At 34.0% G+C, this 12,910-nt stretch overlaps 2 protein-coding genes across 52 annotated transcripts; both read left to right on the plus strand.

Annotated features, from left to right (window-relative positions):
* The first annotated feature begins 251 nt into the window (after positions 1 to 251).
* LOC111306680 (uncharacterized) lies at positions 252 to 3,625 on the plus strand. Of its 2 annotated transcripts, none has more exons than XM_022904486.2 (8): positions 252 to 494; positions 603 to 732; positions 831 to 958; positions 1,115 to 1,253; positions 1,577 to 1,727; positions 2,099 to 2,162; positions 2,269 to 2,556; positions 3,420 to 3,625. In XM_022904486.2, exons 1-8 carry the CDS (start codon positions 345 to 347, stop codon positions 3,423 to 3,425), a joined length of 1,056 nt encoding a protein of 351 aa, XP_022760221.2. In that variant the 5' UTR covers positions 252 to 344; the 3' UTR covers positions 3,426 to 3,625. The 2 variants fall into 2 exon arrangements, with proteins under 2 accessions (XP_022760221.2, XP_089608144.1); XM_089752018.1 differs by having other exon boundaries at positions 255 to 494; positions 1,613 to 1,727.
* A 795-nt stretch (positions 3,626 to 4,420) lies between these two features.
* LOC149512637 (alpha-mannosidase I MNS4-like) lies at positions 4,421 to 12,548 on the plus strand. 50 transcript variants are annotated; one of them, XR_016332175.1, is made up of 15 exons: positions 4,421 to 4,667; positions 5,113 to 5,215; positions 5,300 to 5,392; positions 6,343 to 6,433; positions 6,532 to 6,596; positions 8,027 to 8,135; positions 8,689 to 8,739; positions 8,835 to 8,953; positions 9,034 to 9,116; positions 9,204 to 9,317; positions 9,404 to 9,451; positions 9,596 to 9,764; positions 10,435 to 10,836; positions 10,938 to 11,184; positions 11,603 to 12,548. XR_016332175.1 is itself a non-coding variant. In XM_089752020.1 (11 exons), the coding sequence occupies exons 6-10, from the start codon at positions 6,571 to 6,573 to the stop codon at positions 9,719 to 9,721; spliced, it is 426 nt and encodes a 141-aa protein (XP_089608146.1). In that variant the 5' UTR covers positions 4,421 to 4,667; positions 5,113 to 5,215; positions 5,300 to 5,392; positions 6,201 to 6,256; positions 6,343 to 6,433; positions 6,532 to 6,570; the 3' UTR covers positions 9,722 to 9,764; positions 10,435 to 10,574. The 50 variants fall into 50 exon arrangements, 16 of the variants coding, with proteins under 16 accessions (XP_089608146.1, XP_089608153.1, XP_089608151.1 ...); XR_016332185.1 differs by having other exon boundaries at positions 10,435 to 10,570; XR_016332177.1 differs by having other exon boundaries at positions 5,300 to 5,369.
* The last annotated feature ends 362 nt before the right edge of the window (positions 12,549 to 12,910 follow it).

Genomic DNA, 12,910 nt, shown 5'->3' on the forward strand with positions numbered 1-12,910 from the left:
GGAATAACATGAAGATCAAATTTTAAAAACCCTATGCAAAGCGATCCAACCAGACTCGCCCAAAGTTGATCAATCCTTAGCCATGATTAGACCCAATTCTCTTCCTTAAAATTTTCAAGCCCAGAGAAATTCTCAATTAAAGAGTCATATCCAATTTTAATTGGCCCAAAAAAGGGCCGGGAGACGTTGTTTGGGCAAGAATAAAACAGAAACCTAACAATTTGGTCATCCAAAAGAAATAAATTTTTTTTTTTTAAAGCAAGTTAAAAACAAGAAAAGGGAACCCCAAGCTCGTCATCTCTCTACGGACAGTGACAAAAAGTGAAAAAAAAAAAGGAAAAACCATGGCCCACGGTGGCTACGGTAAGCGGCGCGTGGCGGAGGGGAAGCGCGTAGGTCGGCGATCAAAAGGAACAGGTGTAGACAAGAAACCAAAGCCCAAAGCCGTCTCTCTCAGGAACCAGATACGCTCCACTGAACGCATGTTGCGAAAGGTATGTTTCTTTCTTCTTCTTCCACTTCTTCTTCTTCACTCTAGGGTTGTTAAGTTGTGCAATAAATTCTCTGAATTATAATTTTCTTTGTTACATATATAATATAAGGATCTTCCGCCTGAAGTCAGAGAGGCTCAAGAAAAGAAATTACAAGGGCTTAAGAAACAACAAGAAATCCATACGCAACTCGCTGTGGAACGAAAAATATTCTTGAAGGACCGAAAGATTAAGTTTTTTGGTAAAAACAAATAATTGCTGTTGTCTTTTTTTTTTTTTTAATTGTTTTCATTTTTAAATGAATGATTAATTTGTAATTTTTCTTAATTGTCATTGAAGAGAGGAGAAAGATAGAAAGAAGAATAAGGCGTTTGGAGAAGCTGCAACGCACTTCATCTGGTCAGGCACAAGACGCAGAGATTGCCCAACAGCTTTCTAAATTGAAGGAGGATCTTGAATATGTTAGGGTAAGCTTTGTAAGCTTATTTACTTATTTGTAAATTTGCATTCTTGTGAATGAAAATTCGAATGGTTTTCACTACTTGAACTTGAAATCGGCATATCTTTGCTCAGAAAATTTCCAAACTGCGAAGTTAAACTTTTATATATTATTTCAAATGCAGTTTTTCCCCAAGACTGAGAAATACGTATCTTTATTTACGGGAGGTGATGATTCAGATGTAGTTGATAAGAGAAATAGAATGCGGAAGCAGATAAAAGCCAGCTTAGTTGCTGCTGCTGCCTGTGGGAAAGACTTGGAAGGTACATTCTTACTCCGCCATGGCTAGCAATATAATGCCATATGAAGTGACTTTTTTTCCTTGATTACATGGTATAGGGTAATTAACCTTTTTAGAATTGATGCCTTCTCATTATGAACTGCACTAAAACTTGCATAAAGGTGAATTGAAGCTAACAAAATTCTTCTCTGTAATGTTTGCATGGTAATGGGACTTTTAGAATCTTTTTGAGCACGTTTGTACCTCAAAACTATGTAACAAGTTATGGATGTATCATTTTCTCTCTTAATGCATTTTATTTTACCTGCTTAAATTGTTCTTATTAACTTGTATTGTCATGTTCAGAAGTAAGATGTCTTCTGTTTGGATTTCCCTTAACAGAGACAGGGAGTGAGGATGATGGGCTGTTGGATTTGAGTGATGATGATTTCTTTTTGACCGGAACCTCAAGTGATGAAGCTGATGCAGATGATGAATGGACGGATAAAAGTACCAGGTACATATTGCATCTGTCAGTTGAACCCGCTCAAGTGAACTTTGCTTCTTATTGATGAGCAGTGTTATCTATTATCTAGTTAATGGCATTTTGTTCCTTCTTTGATTTTGTTAGTCGCATTTAGAACCAGGATAAGTTAGAGATACAAATGGAATGATAAAACTGCCATTAAAACTTGTTTTCACATGAACACAGAGTCACAGACTCATGATCACTGTTGACTCTATGGTTGGCAGAAGCAATACGTTCTATTCTGATATTGCTTTGGCCGTTTATGGCAAGCTCTTTGTATTGAACAGGCGAGGAATCTTTATTCCATTCCTTTTGTTATGATGAAAAGTGCAGTTAAACATCTGGGCATCTATGTGCAGGGAACAGGCTTCTAGTGCTTCTGGCAAAGCAGCATCTGGCATGTCTAGTGATGAGAGGAATCAGGTTCAGTATTGATTTGAATAGTTGTATTTTTAAGAAAATAATTGATTTATACTGTTTTGACATTTTGGCCCTTCATATCACTCTTGCTTGCCGCTACTTATAACAGAGACAGGTTTCTGCCAGAGCTTTAATGCTGCCCCCTAGGCCATCAGCTAATTCATTTTCAAATTCAGTTCGTGCAAAATCAAGGTTTGGATCTTCATCTAGCCGAAATTCATCTGTACAAAGAGCTGAAATGTCCACATCTAGCAACACATCGAATAGCAGAAGTGGTTCTTCCTTTGAGGCAGGGGGGTCCTCAAATTCAAAGACAGGAAACGGTAGTAATTTAAGTTCCAATTCTGATGCTTGCAGACCATGGAGAAAGAGGAGACCAAAAAAGAGAAAACAACAGGTTTGTTGATTGTGCCTATGGTTTAATTATGTGTATTGGGAATTTCTTTTTGCCCCTGCCTATTTGCTAGACAGCCAAGATTCTTAAACTAAGATTCATTGGTGCTCTCATTGACATCCGAAGTCACTAATTTCATGTTAATGAATACAGTCTTAATGGTTACAGATTATTGTTACTTATCCTACTTTAGGTATGGTGGAAAATTTGTTTTTGTCATTATTTATGTCTGTTTTCCTTGAGGTCTTGTGAGCTGAAATCATTTTTAGCCAGTCTGATATCCACATCTTTCGCACTTTTACTGAAAATGTAAGCTACATAGACCTATGGAGCAGGAGTTGGGGAAGGAATCGAATCTATACATATGTTGAACATCAAACATTGAAATGAGATTGCCAAATGTCAAAAAGAAACAAGAAAAGAGCCCTTGAGATAACATGAACAATTGGCAATATCCCCTTGCACCTTTTATTGTTTTTACATATTATTCCTTTTTCTGTGCAGTTTGCCCCTTCTGTTAGCTAAAAATACACATGGTAATTCGTGTATCCATATTTGTTTATTTAGTATGTAACATGTGTAAAATACAAAAATTATACGTCAAACACAAAATTATTATTATTATTTTTGTTTTGATCAAATTCATATGATTTTTATTAAAATTTTAAATGATATCTTTTTATATATATTTTTATATCATTTTTGTATCATAATGTTTTGTCGTGTACTCGCTTTTAAAATTGTCCAGCTAGAAACATGTTTCCTATAAGCTATTCCTTTTTCCCTAATTCTATGATATATCAAATATAAAGCATAGTGTAACTTGCCAGTCATTCATTTATTGCTAATGGTTTTTGTATTTGCAGGCATGAAGTAAACTGGGGTTTGGTATAAACCATGATAACAAATTGGTGTTTAGGGACAGATTTAGAGTGGGGGGCAGCTGCCTCCAATGAAATTAAAGAACGTTTTTTTTTTTTTTTTTTTTGTAGTTTAATGTAATTACCGCAAGTTTGAGAATAGTTTTGATTTTGGTTTCACTGAAATTTAATTTAATAGGATCTTACTTTAATCTTTCTTCTTCTTTATGTTTTTTAATTGTAAGCTGCCACTGTCTTATCTTTAGATATTATCCATTCAAACAACAATGATAAATTGGAGATCATATCATTGATTCATTTAGAATGATTTGATTGTATTACTTTTTACCAATTATAATTTAAAATTATATAAGATTCATCTAAATTTTAATTTTATATGTGGTTCATTTTTATAAATAATGAATTTTTATAAGTTTTTTATTGTAATTGAATAATTATAAAATTATAATAAAAAATTAGGTGAAATGTATCCCTTAAATTGAATATGGAGGTAGGCCTAATGGTTTATTAATTTTTAAGGGCCGGATTTTCGTTGGAGATAATTTTGTAGAATTTATAAGAATTAGATTTTGACACTCATTATGTATATAAAAAATAAAAAAATTGTGCCTTAAAAGGAAAGAAGTTATATGAGGAGTAATTTTCCTTTTAACGCATGTTTAAAAAAAGTTTTTTTACTACTAATTGTTAATAAAAATACGCAATATACATATGTGAAACTTTTTAAAATTTTTAACTTTAAGTAGTCTTTTTTTTTTTTTTTTGAAAATAAATATTTAAATTTCATTCAACTTAAAAAACTGTTGTAATTAGTAATTACTACTGTAACTTCCCCAAATATTGCTATTGATAGAGGAAAATAAATTATTCTTGAAAAAGGTAAAAAACAATTTAAATAAAAACCTATTGAATTTTATTTTATTATTTTATTTTTTTGGTAATTCCCCCTTTCAATTAGAACTAAATCTTGGTCAGCCAGAAAAGCCGAAACAGCTAGTTTAGTTCCAGTGTGTAGAATTTGATTCTAAAAGAACAAAAAAGCTAAAAAAAATCTGAACAAAAGGCAACGTTAAGACCGAGATCTTAACAAAGAAAGAGAGACAGAAATGTAATAAAAGAATGAAAGCTTTGAACTTGCTTCTTCAGTCTCTGTTATTTCTTTTGTTGTTTTCTTTACACAAAGCAGTCCCAGATGGCATCACTCCCGAGGAGGCCAAGCAGCTTAGAGATGTGGTAAAAAAGATTTTCTTTTTCTCTTTAATTCATCTTTTAAATTCAGGCTTTTTTTTTTTAATTTTCTCTTTTAAGTAGATATTATCAGGAGTTTTTTTTAAACTTAATTTATGTTACTCTCAATGTCTTTACATATTGGGATTTTCACAGTGTTTGCTTGGTTTGTTGATTGATAATTGAGTATTTTAGGAATCTTTGGTGATGGCAATTGATTTCAAGGCAAAATTTGAAAACCCATTTTGGCAAAGCATTAAAAAGCATGAGAAACAGATGTATTAGTAGTTCACATTGTTTTTATACTTGATTTTTATATGATAGTAAATGAAAGCTGAAGTCAAACTTTAACCTTTAAGCTACAAATTATCAGTTAAACTAGTTGGAGGAGATTGTAATGTATTAGCCGTTCACGTGATGGCATATGTGTTGTTGCTTTTGGGTGCTGTAGGTGCGTGAAATGTTCTATCATGCTTTTGATGGATATGTAGAGCATGCATTTCCACTTGATGAGTTAAGACCTCTATCGTGTGAAGGAGAAGATACGCTTGGTGGTTATGACTTTTTGCTGGAACTATCCTTTTTTTTTTTTTTTAATTTTCAACCTTGTTGATGTTGCCAATATGCTGTTTTTACAGATTGATTCTTTAGACACACTGGCTTTACTTGGAGATCGAGAACACTTTACTCCCTCTGTTGATTGGATTGGTAAAAATCTTCAGTTTGATATAGTGAGTGAAATATATATTTTTTTGCATCAATCTTTTGTGCCATCGTATTTGGTTTGTTTTTAATATGGAAACCTTTTATAGACTTTAATAGGGGTGAAGGTGGAACTTTATATCCTTGGTTTAGACTCCCAAACTTTGATTTAAGGAGTTCCTTGATAATTCATAAACATAGTGCAATAGAAGCTTGATCTTTTGTAAAGTGATAAATGTTATCACACTTCTGGTTTTCTGATAATTTGACTTAAATGAAACATACATGACAGTTAGTATAATTCTAAAGGTAATAGATTATCGTTGTTGATTGCCATTGTCTAATTTTTTATATCCATGAGAATTATGTACCATTCTTTATTTCAATGCCCATATAATTGTCCTGCAAAATTTAACCGGTCCTTCACAAACCTAACATCCAAGGTATGCATTCATCATCTGTTGAGCCATAAAAGAGATGACCAGTGTGAATGCCATGATTGAGCGGATATGATAAATTTGAAGGCCTTCCTAAAGTTCTTTTATTATGATGGTTGCTTCCAGTGCCAAATTGTATTCTAAATTCAATAAAATGGTATATAATCACCATGAGACCCCAAATTTGTGCCTTTATTGTTCTTATAATATGACTTTCACCTGTTTAATGGTTTAAATTTTCTCATCCTTCACTTGTGCTTATTGAGTCATTTTCTCCCCCAAAATCACTGATATCATCCAATCATTTAATAGTTGATTTTGATTGGCTGTAGATAATACTTTTGGTATTTGGAAATATGGTTATCAATCTATAACTTTGGAGTTTACTTTTATTCTGCAGAATAAAACAGCCTCTGTTTTCCATTGGAGGTTTATTTTCTGCTCATCTTATTGCAAGTGACTATGCTACAGTAATATCAATTTTGTTGCCCTCCATCAATCTTTTCCATGTAGAATAAATATCAGGGTCATTTCAATTTCAGGGCATGAGAATCCCTTCTTATGACAATCAATTACTTGACCTAGCTGAAGATCTGGCTCGGAGGTTATTACCTGCATTTGACACTCCTACAGGTATCACTCATGGATCATTTTTCCATTGAGGTGCACTAACGTGAAAATTAGCTGATACTAGATGTGGTATCTTATTATGACAATCTCCAGTTCTGTAGTATTGTAGGAATCCTGTTCGGATCTGTTAAATGTAAAGCATGGAGTTGATGAACATGAAAGCAAGGCAATGCCTCCGTTATCTCCTAGTGAGGATTTATTTAGTTAGTTTCTGTAAACTTTTTACACATGTGTCACCCTGAAGGCAGCTTCTGCAAATTCCCATTGTCCTACATACTAAAGTACAATGCTATCAGTACTTAGTAACGTGCATAGTTGTTGTATGTAATTTCCAACGGATGAAGATGAAGGTGTTAAAGTGAATTAATGTTGTTCAAATATTAATCTCTAGTAAAGTCCTGAATCCCTTATGTTTGCATTTTTCATATATGTTATATTATGTAGGTAATTTAGACTTCCAGTTTTGGTTTGTTTAGATAACATCTACGGCTGGGGGTGGGACTTTGACCCTTGAATTTGGAGTCCTGAGCTGTTTGACAAATGACCCTACTAAGTGTTGCTGCCTCTATATTTGGTGTTTTTGCATTCTCTAGTAGTGTTTATGCTACATAAAGTATGATAGCAAATCTTTGGCACTTCTGCTTGCCTGTTACTGATAGCCTTATCAAGTAGGCCTTTTTCTTCTTGGGCTATGGACCTCATTCTATGTCCAGGTAGAATGAGTTCTAGCATCTTTCAAAGTTCTACATCATATCAAGCTTTAAGTGAATATTGGTATTGGCTTTGCACGTACCCTTGCAAGTATTTTAGGTTTATTGAGTTATTTTGCTAGTTACAGAGTTACAGAAATGGTTTTAGTGCTGCCTTCAATGACAATTTGACACCTACTTGAAATTATGTAGAATGTAATTGCTTCTTTGGATTCTATAAATTGCACTGATCCTTCTGTAATTGTGGATTTCAATACGGTGCTTGCTGTTGCCAACTTGCTATGATTATTATGAAATTACTCCACTTTCCCCTTTCCTTGTCCAAGTTTTAATGACAGGAAAATTTACCTTTCTGAACTATAAAGCAGCCTTGCAACTTTAGATGCAGCCTTGGGTCAATTCTGACCTGCAAAGCCAATTTATTGAGAACCTAAGGTTAAGTGGCCTGGATCCTAATGTCACATCCTCTCACTGTGAGAATAGCTGGGAGAAGAATTCAGGTTCCATTGTTTTCCATGGTTCACATGTATACTTACCATGCAAAAACACTGGGAACCTCAGTGATCGAGGTTTGCTGTTTAAATTTAGTCCATAAACGTCTGGTTCTAATTGTTCATAACCGAAAGGCACAAAATATGGAAGATTGGAAATACTAACAGACAAGAGAAGTAAAGAGAAAATTTGGATTGGATTGCTTGGAATCCTAGCATAACAATCTGACTGGGCTACCAAAGTAGTGACTAGGAACTGCTTAAATCAAAATTATTAGTCTAGATTTTGCAAACAGAAGGCCAGCGATGAGACTTTTACTTGCTGTTACCAATTGTAAGGACTGTTAACTTTTGCATTCATACTGAAATAGGTTTATTTCTTAAAATGGATGCAGTTTTGAGCAAGTTACAAAGGATGCTGTTTGGGGCCTATGGGCCTGCCGTTCAAAGCTTAATTTAGTTGGTGCTCACATCAATGTGTTTACTGGTGAATGGACACAGAAGGTATCCTGCTGTTTACCATTATTGCATGGTTAAGGGCCTTGTAAGTTTCTGTTGTTGTATTAGCTACAGTGGGATGTTCTTCATATTATTTATTAGTTGGAAAAGGATTAAATCTTTCTGTTGCTGTTGCCTCTATTGAGTCATTTTTTCACTATATGTGAAGTCTTTTCTGGAAGAAAGATGGTCAGTTTGAGCTTCTTTTGATGCAGCCTTCATTTATTCTTTTAGAAAATTATTTTCCTATCTTCTAATTCTATTTTGAAACTTTTTTTTTAGTACTTATGAAAGGACAAGTCGAGAATTAATATTTTCCTAGGTTGTATTTCTCTTGCAAATTGCCTTATTCATATGCAGTAATTGAATAAGAATAACTCACATAATTAAGAATATCCATTAAACCAGAAACTGAACTGCTGTTTCACTCATTAACCTATTGACCTCCTACTGGACCCATCTTCGTTGGCGTTCCATTGCTCCCATCTACATTTTGAAGGAAACAAATTTAGCCAATCTATATCTGGCCAGATGGAATTGATTTTATGCTATTTTGCAGGATGCTGGAATAGGGACAAGCGTTGACTCCTTCTATGAGTATTTTCTGAAGGTCTGTCTCACGACTTGAAATTCTTGTACCTCATAACTTGGCGATCACAATTTAGTAATAAAGAAAACATTTTTCCTTTCTTGATATCTTTTCAGGCATATTTATTGTTTGGAGATGAAGAGTATTTGTTCATTTTCCAAGAAGCATACAATGCTGCTATTTACCATCTTTACAATGATCCTTGTTAAAAACTTGTGCTGTTGTGCACCACTTTGTAAATATATCATACCTTTTGTCATTTAACATTTTCGCTGCATCATCTCTCTCTCTTTTAATTTTAATTGACTTCCTTAGGTATGTAGAGGTCAATATGGATTCTGTGTGCTATTGTCTGGTCATTATTTAGCAGTTTGCAGGCCTTTTGGCCAGGGCTTCAGGTTATTATTTTGTAATTTCATTGTCTGATTTAAACCATGCAATATATAATTGAATATTTGGTAATCAGAGTTTACCATTTTTGGAAGGTCTTAGCAGAGGATATGGATCCTGCTATTCAAACACATTCTGCCTTCTTCAGTGTCTGGAAAAGATATGGTTTCACTTGTGAGGGTTTTAATCTTGCTACACGTAGTGTTCAGGTATCTGAATCATAATATTGTACTACTTTTATCATTGTCATTGAGGGTTTCAAATTAGAATTGTACTAATTTTTTGACTACCTCAGGAAAACTTAAATATGTCGTGTTCTCAAAGTATGCTGTTTCTGAAATAGGTGAATTTGCTCTATGATGTTTCTTATTTAAAATCTTAAACATACCACCACTGGAAGTTCTGTAACTTGTGTTGCCTGATAACTTTGTTTCTTTTTTAGAAAAAAAAAATTTTATGTCACACTAATACCATGTTTCTTTGGCAGCATAAGAAAAAGAGTTACCCCTTGCTTCCAGACTTAATACAAAGCACATATTGGATCTCTATCCAAATTATACGATGTTTCTTTTGGCAGCATGGGAAAAGAGTTATCCCTTGCGTCCTGAGTTAAAAGAAAGCACATATTGGCTCTACAAAGCTACCAGAGATCCCAGGTCAATATGATTGACTTTTATTTATGTGCCCTTTCTAACTTTTTCCACTCCTACTTTTGAACATCTTCACTTACAGTTATTTGGAAGGGGTCAATTTTGCAACATCTAACCTTTAGCAGTTTCTTTCTATAAATGGAGTAATTTTAAAGGGTGAAAGGAAAGCACTCTGTTTATATGTTAAGTTAAATATCTCATTTATCCACTAGTTGATGTTGTTTCTGAAAGGCTTTATTGTTTCAGGATTACAAAAATGCTGGCATGGCTTCCTTTCTCTCCAATTTTTGGAAGCAATTAATGTCAGCTATTTATGTCAGCTTTAAATATTGAAGGAATACCCTTTTCTGAAGATAAATTGTATTAGAAGCCGAAATTGCTGAAACTTAATACATAGAAAAAAGGGAAACATAAAAGGAATAAAACTGATGCCTAATATCATGACATTTAACAGCAGTAACTTAAGATATTGCATAAAATGAATGTGGAAAATAAAACTGACTTGCTACATAACCTATTTTATCAAACAAAGAATACTGTTAATGAGAGTGGATGGCTATCCCTGCTGCTATTAGATGTTTTCCATTTACCTTTTCTGCTCATGGTAACTAGAATAATTTTTGTTGTATTTCCCCACTCTAGTAAAGTGTAAGTGTATGGATATTTTCCACTGTAGATATCTGGATGCTATGCAAAGCATGGTTGCTAGCTTGCAATATGGGGCAAGATGCAGTTGTCGTTATTGTCATATATCAGATGTTGAGTTTCACAAGAGGGAAGATCACATGGAGAGCTTTTTCCTGACAGAAACAGTAAGTAAGAATTTACACGTATTTCATCTGAATTGGTTGTTTCCTTAAATACAACTTGTTGTAGATGGGGGACAAGACTAGATTTCAGGATTTTGTTTGGTTTGAATTTGACCCAATTTGACCTGTGGATGGTTTTTGGTACCCTCAATCATGTTCTCCTTTCCTTTCTAGTATAATCTTGTATGTAATTATTAGTTGAAATATTTGTGGCTCCTTTTTGATTTGGCTGTGGCTCCAGACAACCTTGTTGAAAGTGGACCATACAAGTAAGATTTCTTTTTCTTGTTTCTTTTTTTAACAGTTATATTCCATGAAAGAAACTGCAATTTCTTATTTTTCATGTTTTGTGGAAAATTTCCATTTACAGGTGTATGGTCGGCACTGAGTGCCATTTAGTGGCTGCAACTCCTCGAATATCTCTATCATGAGAGCATTGTTCTTATTTTGGGGCTTACTGTAACTGCGATGACTTTAAACAAGAGCCTCATGCATCAGATATGTCTGCTGATTCTCTACAAGCTAATGGTAGCAGAGCTTCTAGGTGTTGGGTTCGCACTGGGTTTCCATTGGGCTCTTCTTATCTTGACGCATCTCCTGTATCTGGGCTAATTAAGGTTAGTGTTGAAATATTTTCTGAGCAGAACAACTTTTACTCCCTCTAATCTATATTTTGGTTTTTTTTTCACTGGGTTGATGGTAATCATAGATAATGAAGTGTTACTAAAAGATTGATTAATGTTTGTTCTTGTGGAGTCTAGGTCTTTGTTTACAGGTTATCACAAAACAAAATGGCTATTTCAGGTGTTTAAAAAAAAGGCCATATCAGATGTCTACCATCAGATGTCGGTTATTTCTAGTTATAGCATCATCACTTTTAATATACCTTTTTTTAAACGTGAAATGGCAGAATAGACAAGGAACTGCTATGGAAGTTTGAGGCTTATTTATTTATTTTTTTGCAATAACTCTAATTTGATGCGAGCACATTGATGTTTTTTCGTTCTCTTAGAAATCTTTTTCTCCATTTCACAGGGGCTTTGTCCAGGACTAACTCATGGGCAGAAGTATGGCACATTCCATATCTGGCTTCAGTTGACACGCTTCATAAAGATAATTCTGCAAAACGAAAGGATACTGTGGTTGAAAGCCATGTTCTAGTTGTTGTTGCAGACCAAACTGCTAATCAATCACTATCTGGTGACAGCAACGAGGACAGTGTTAAAGAATTGACTGAGAGGGAACCGGAGACTGATCCATTTCAATCATGAAAAGGCTTCTTGGGCATGTATAACAAACTAAAGGTAGTTTGTGCCCTAAATTACCCAACACCAGGTCTCAGTTCTTTCCTTTGTGCTATTTTCCCTGAAAGATGGTGATCGTGACTGATAAATATTGGCTGGTCTGACATTTTATCTGACTTTGGCTTCTAACCTGATGCTTATGATCGATTTATCTTCTCCACTTGCCACTTTGACAGCATGTATACTATAATCAATAAGATCAAGCAATTCGGCAACAAATAGAATGAGTATACATTTAAGGTTAGAGTTGTAAACTGCAAGATGAAGCAGGTCTGTCTGTATGATGACTTTGCTGTTTGTCATGCTGGCTGTGATGTCGAGAAATGAAAATAGGCATTTGTTTACCGATAGGACCCTTGTAAGTTAGCAAAAACAAAGGGTACTTTTGTACATTTCATATGGTTATTCCTAAGGTTGATCACAGTAGATGAGGCCATCATCCTGGATTGCTGGAAGGCCATAGTCTGGACGTTGGTCGACGGGGAAAGTCAGTGTAGGTGGGATGCCATCAGTGCGGGGCTGCCGGAAGGGTATCTTACCGCTTGAGGACTTTTTAAAAATGGAAACAATCACTTAGCACCATTTGATTCAAACAAATTTTACTCGAACTATAAACAAAATTTGATTTTTGGGTTCTTATATTCAATTACCTTTCATATTTGGTTCTTTTTGTTTGATTCAGGTTGTTCCAAACGGTACTAAATTTCTTCGGTGTTCAATAATTCAATGAAAGAATATTTTGATGATCCATACGGAACTTTGCTTCTGTATGCAATTTTTTTCTCGTACTTTCTTTTCAATCTCTTGTTTCCAAATGCCAAAACAAGAAAGTATAAGTATAAAAAAAGCCCCGAATTAAAATTAAAAATTATTTAAGTTTTTATTATTTTATTTTAATAAATTAAGTTTTTAAATATTTATTTTTATCAATTAAATTTTTATTAGACGAAAATTTATTAATTGGTAATAATTATTTGTGTTCTATCGAAATTTTAATTCAATAAAAATAAATGTTTTAAAAATTTAATAAGATGAAAAT

Source organism: Durio zibethinus, chromosome 22, assembly GCF_047325235.1.
Source record: "Durio zibethinus cultivar Kanyao isolate XHJ-2024 chromosome 22, ASM4732523v1, whole genome shotgun sequence".
NCBI classification, from domain to species: domain Eukaryota; kingdom Viridiplantae; phylum Streptophyta; class Magnoliopsida; order Malvales; family Malvaceae; genus Durio; species Durio zibethinus.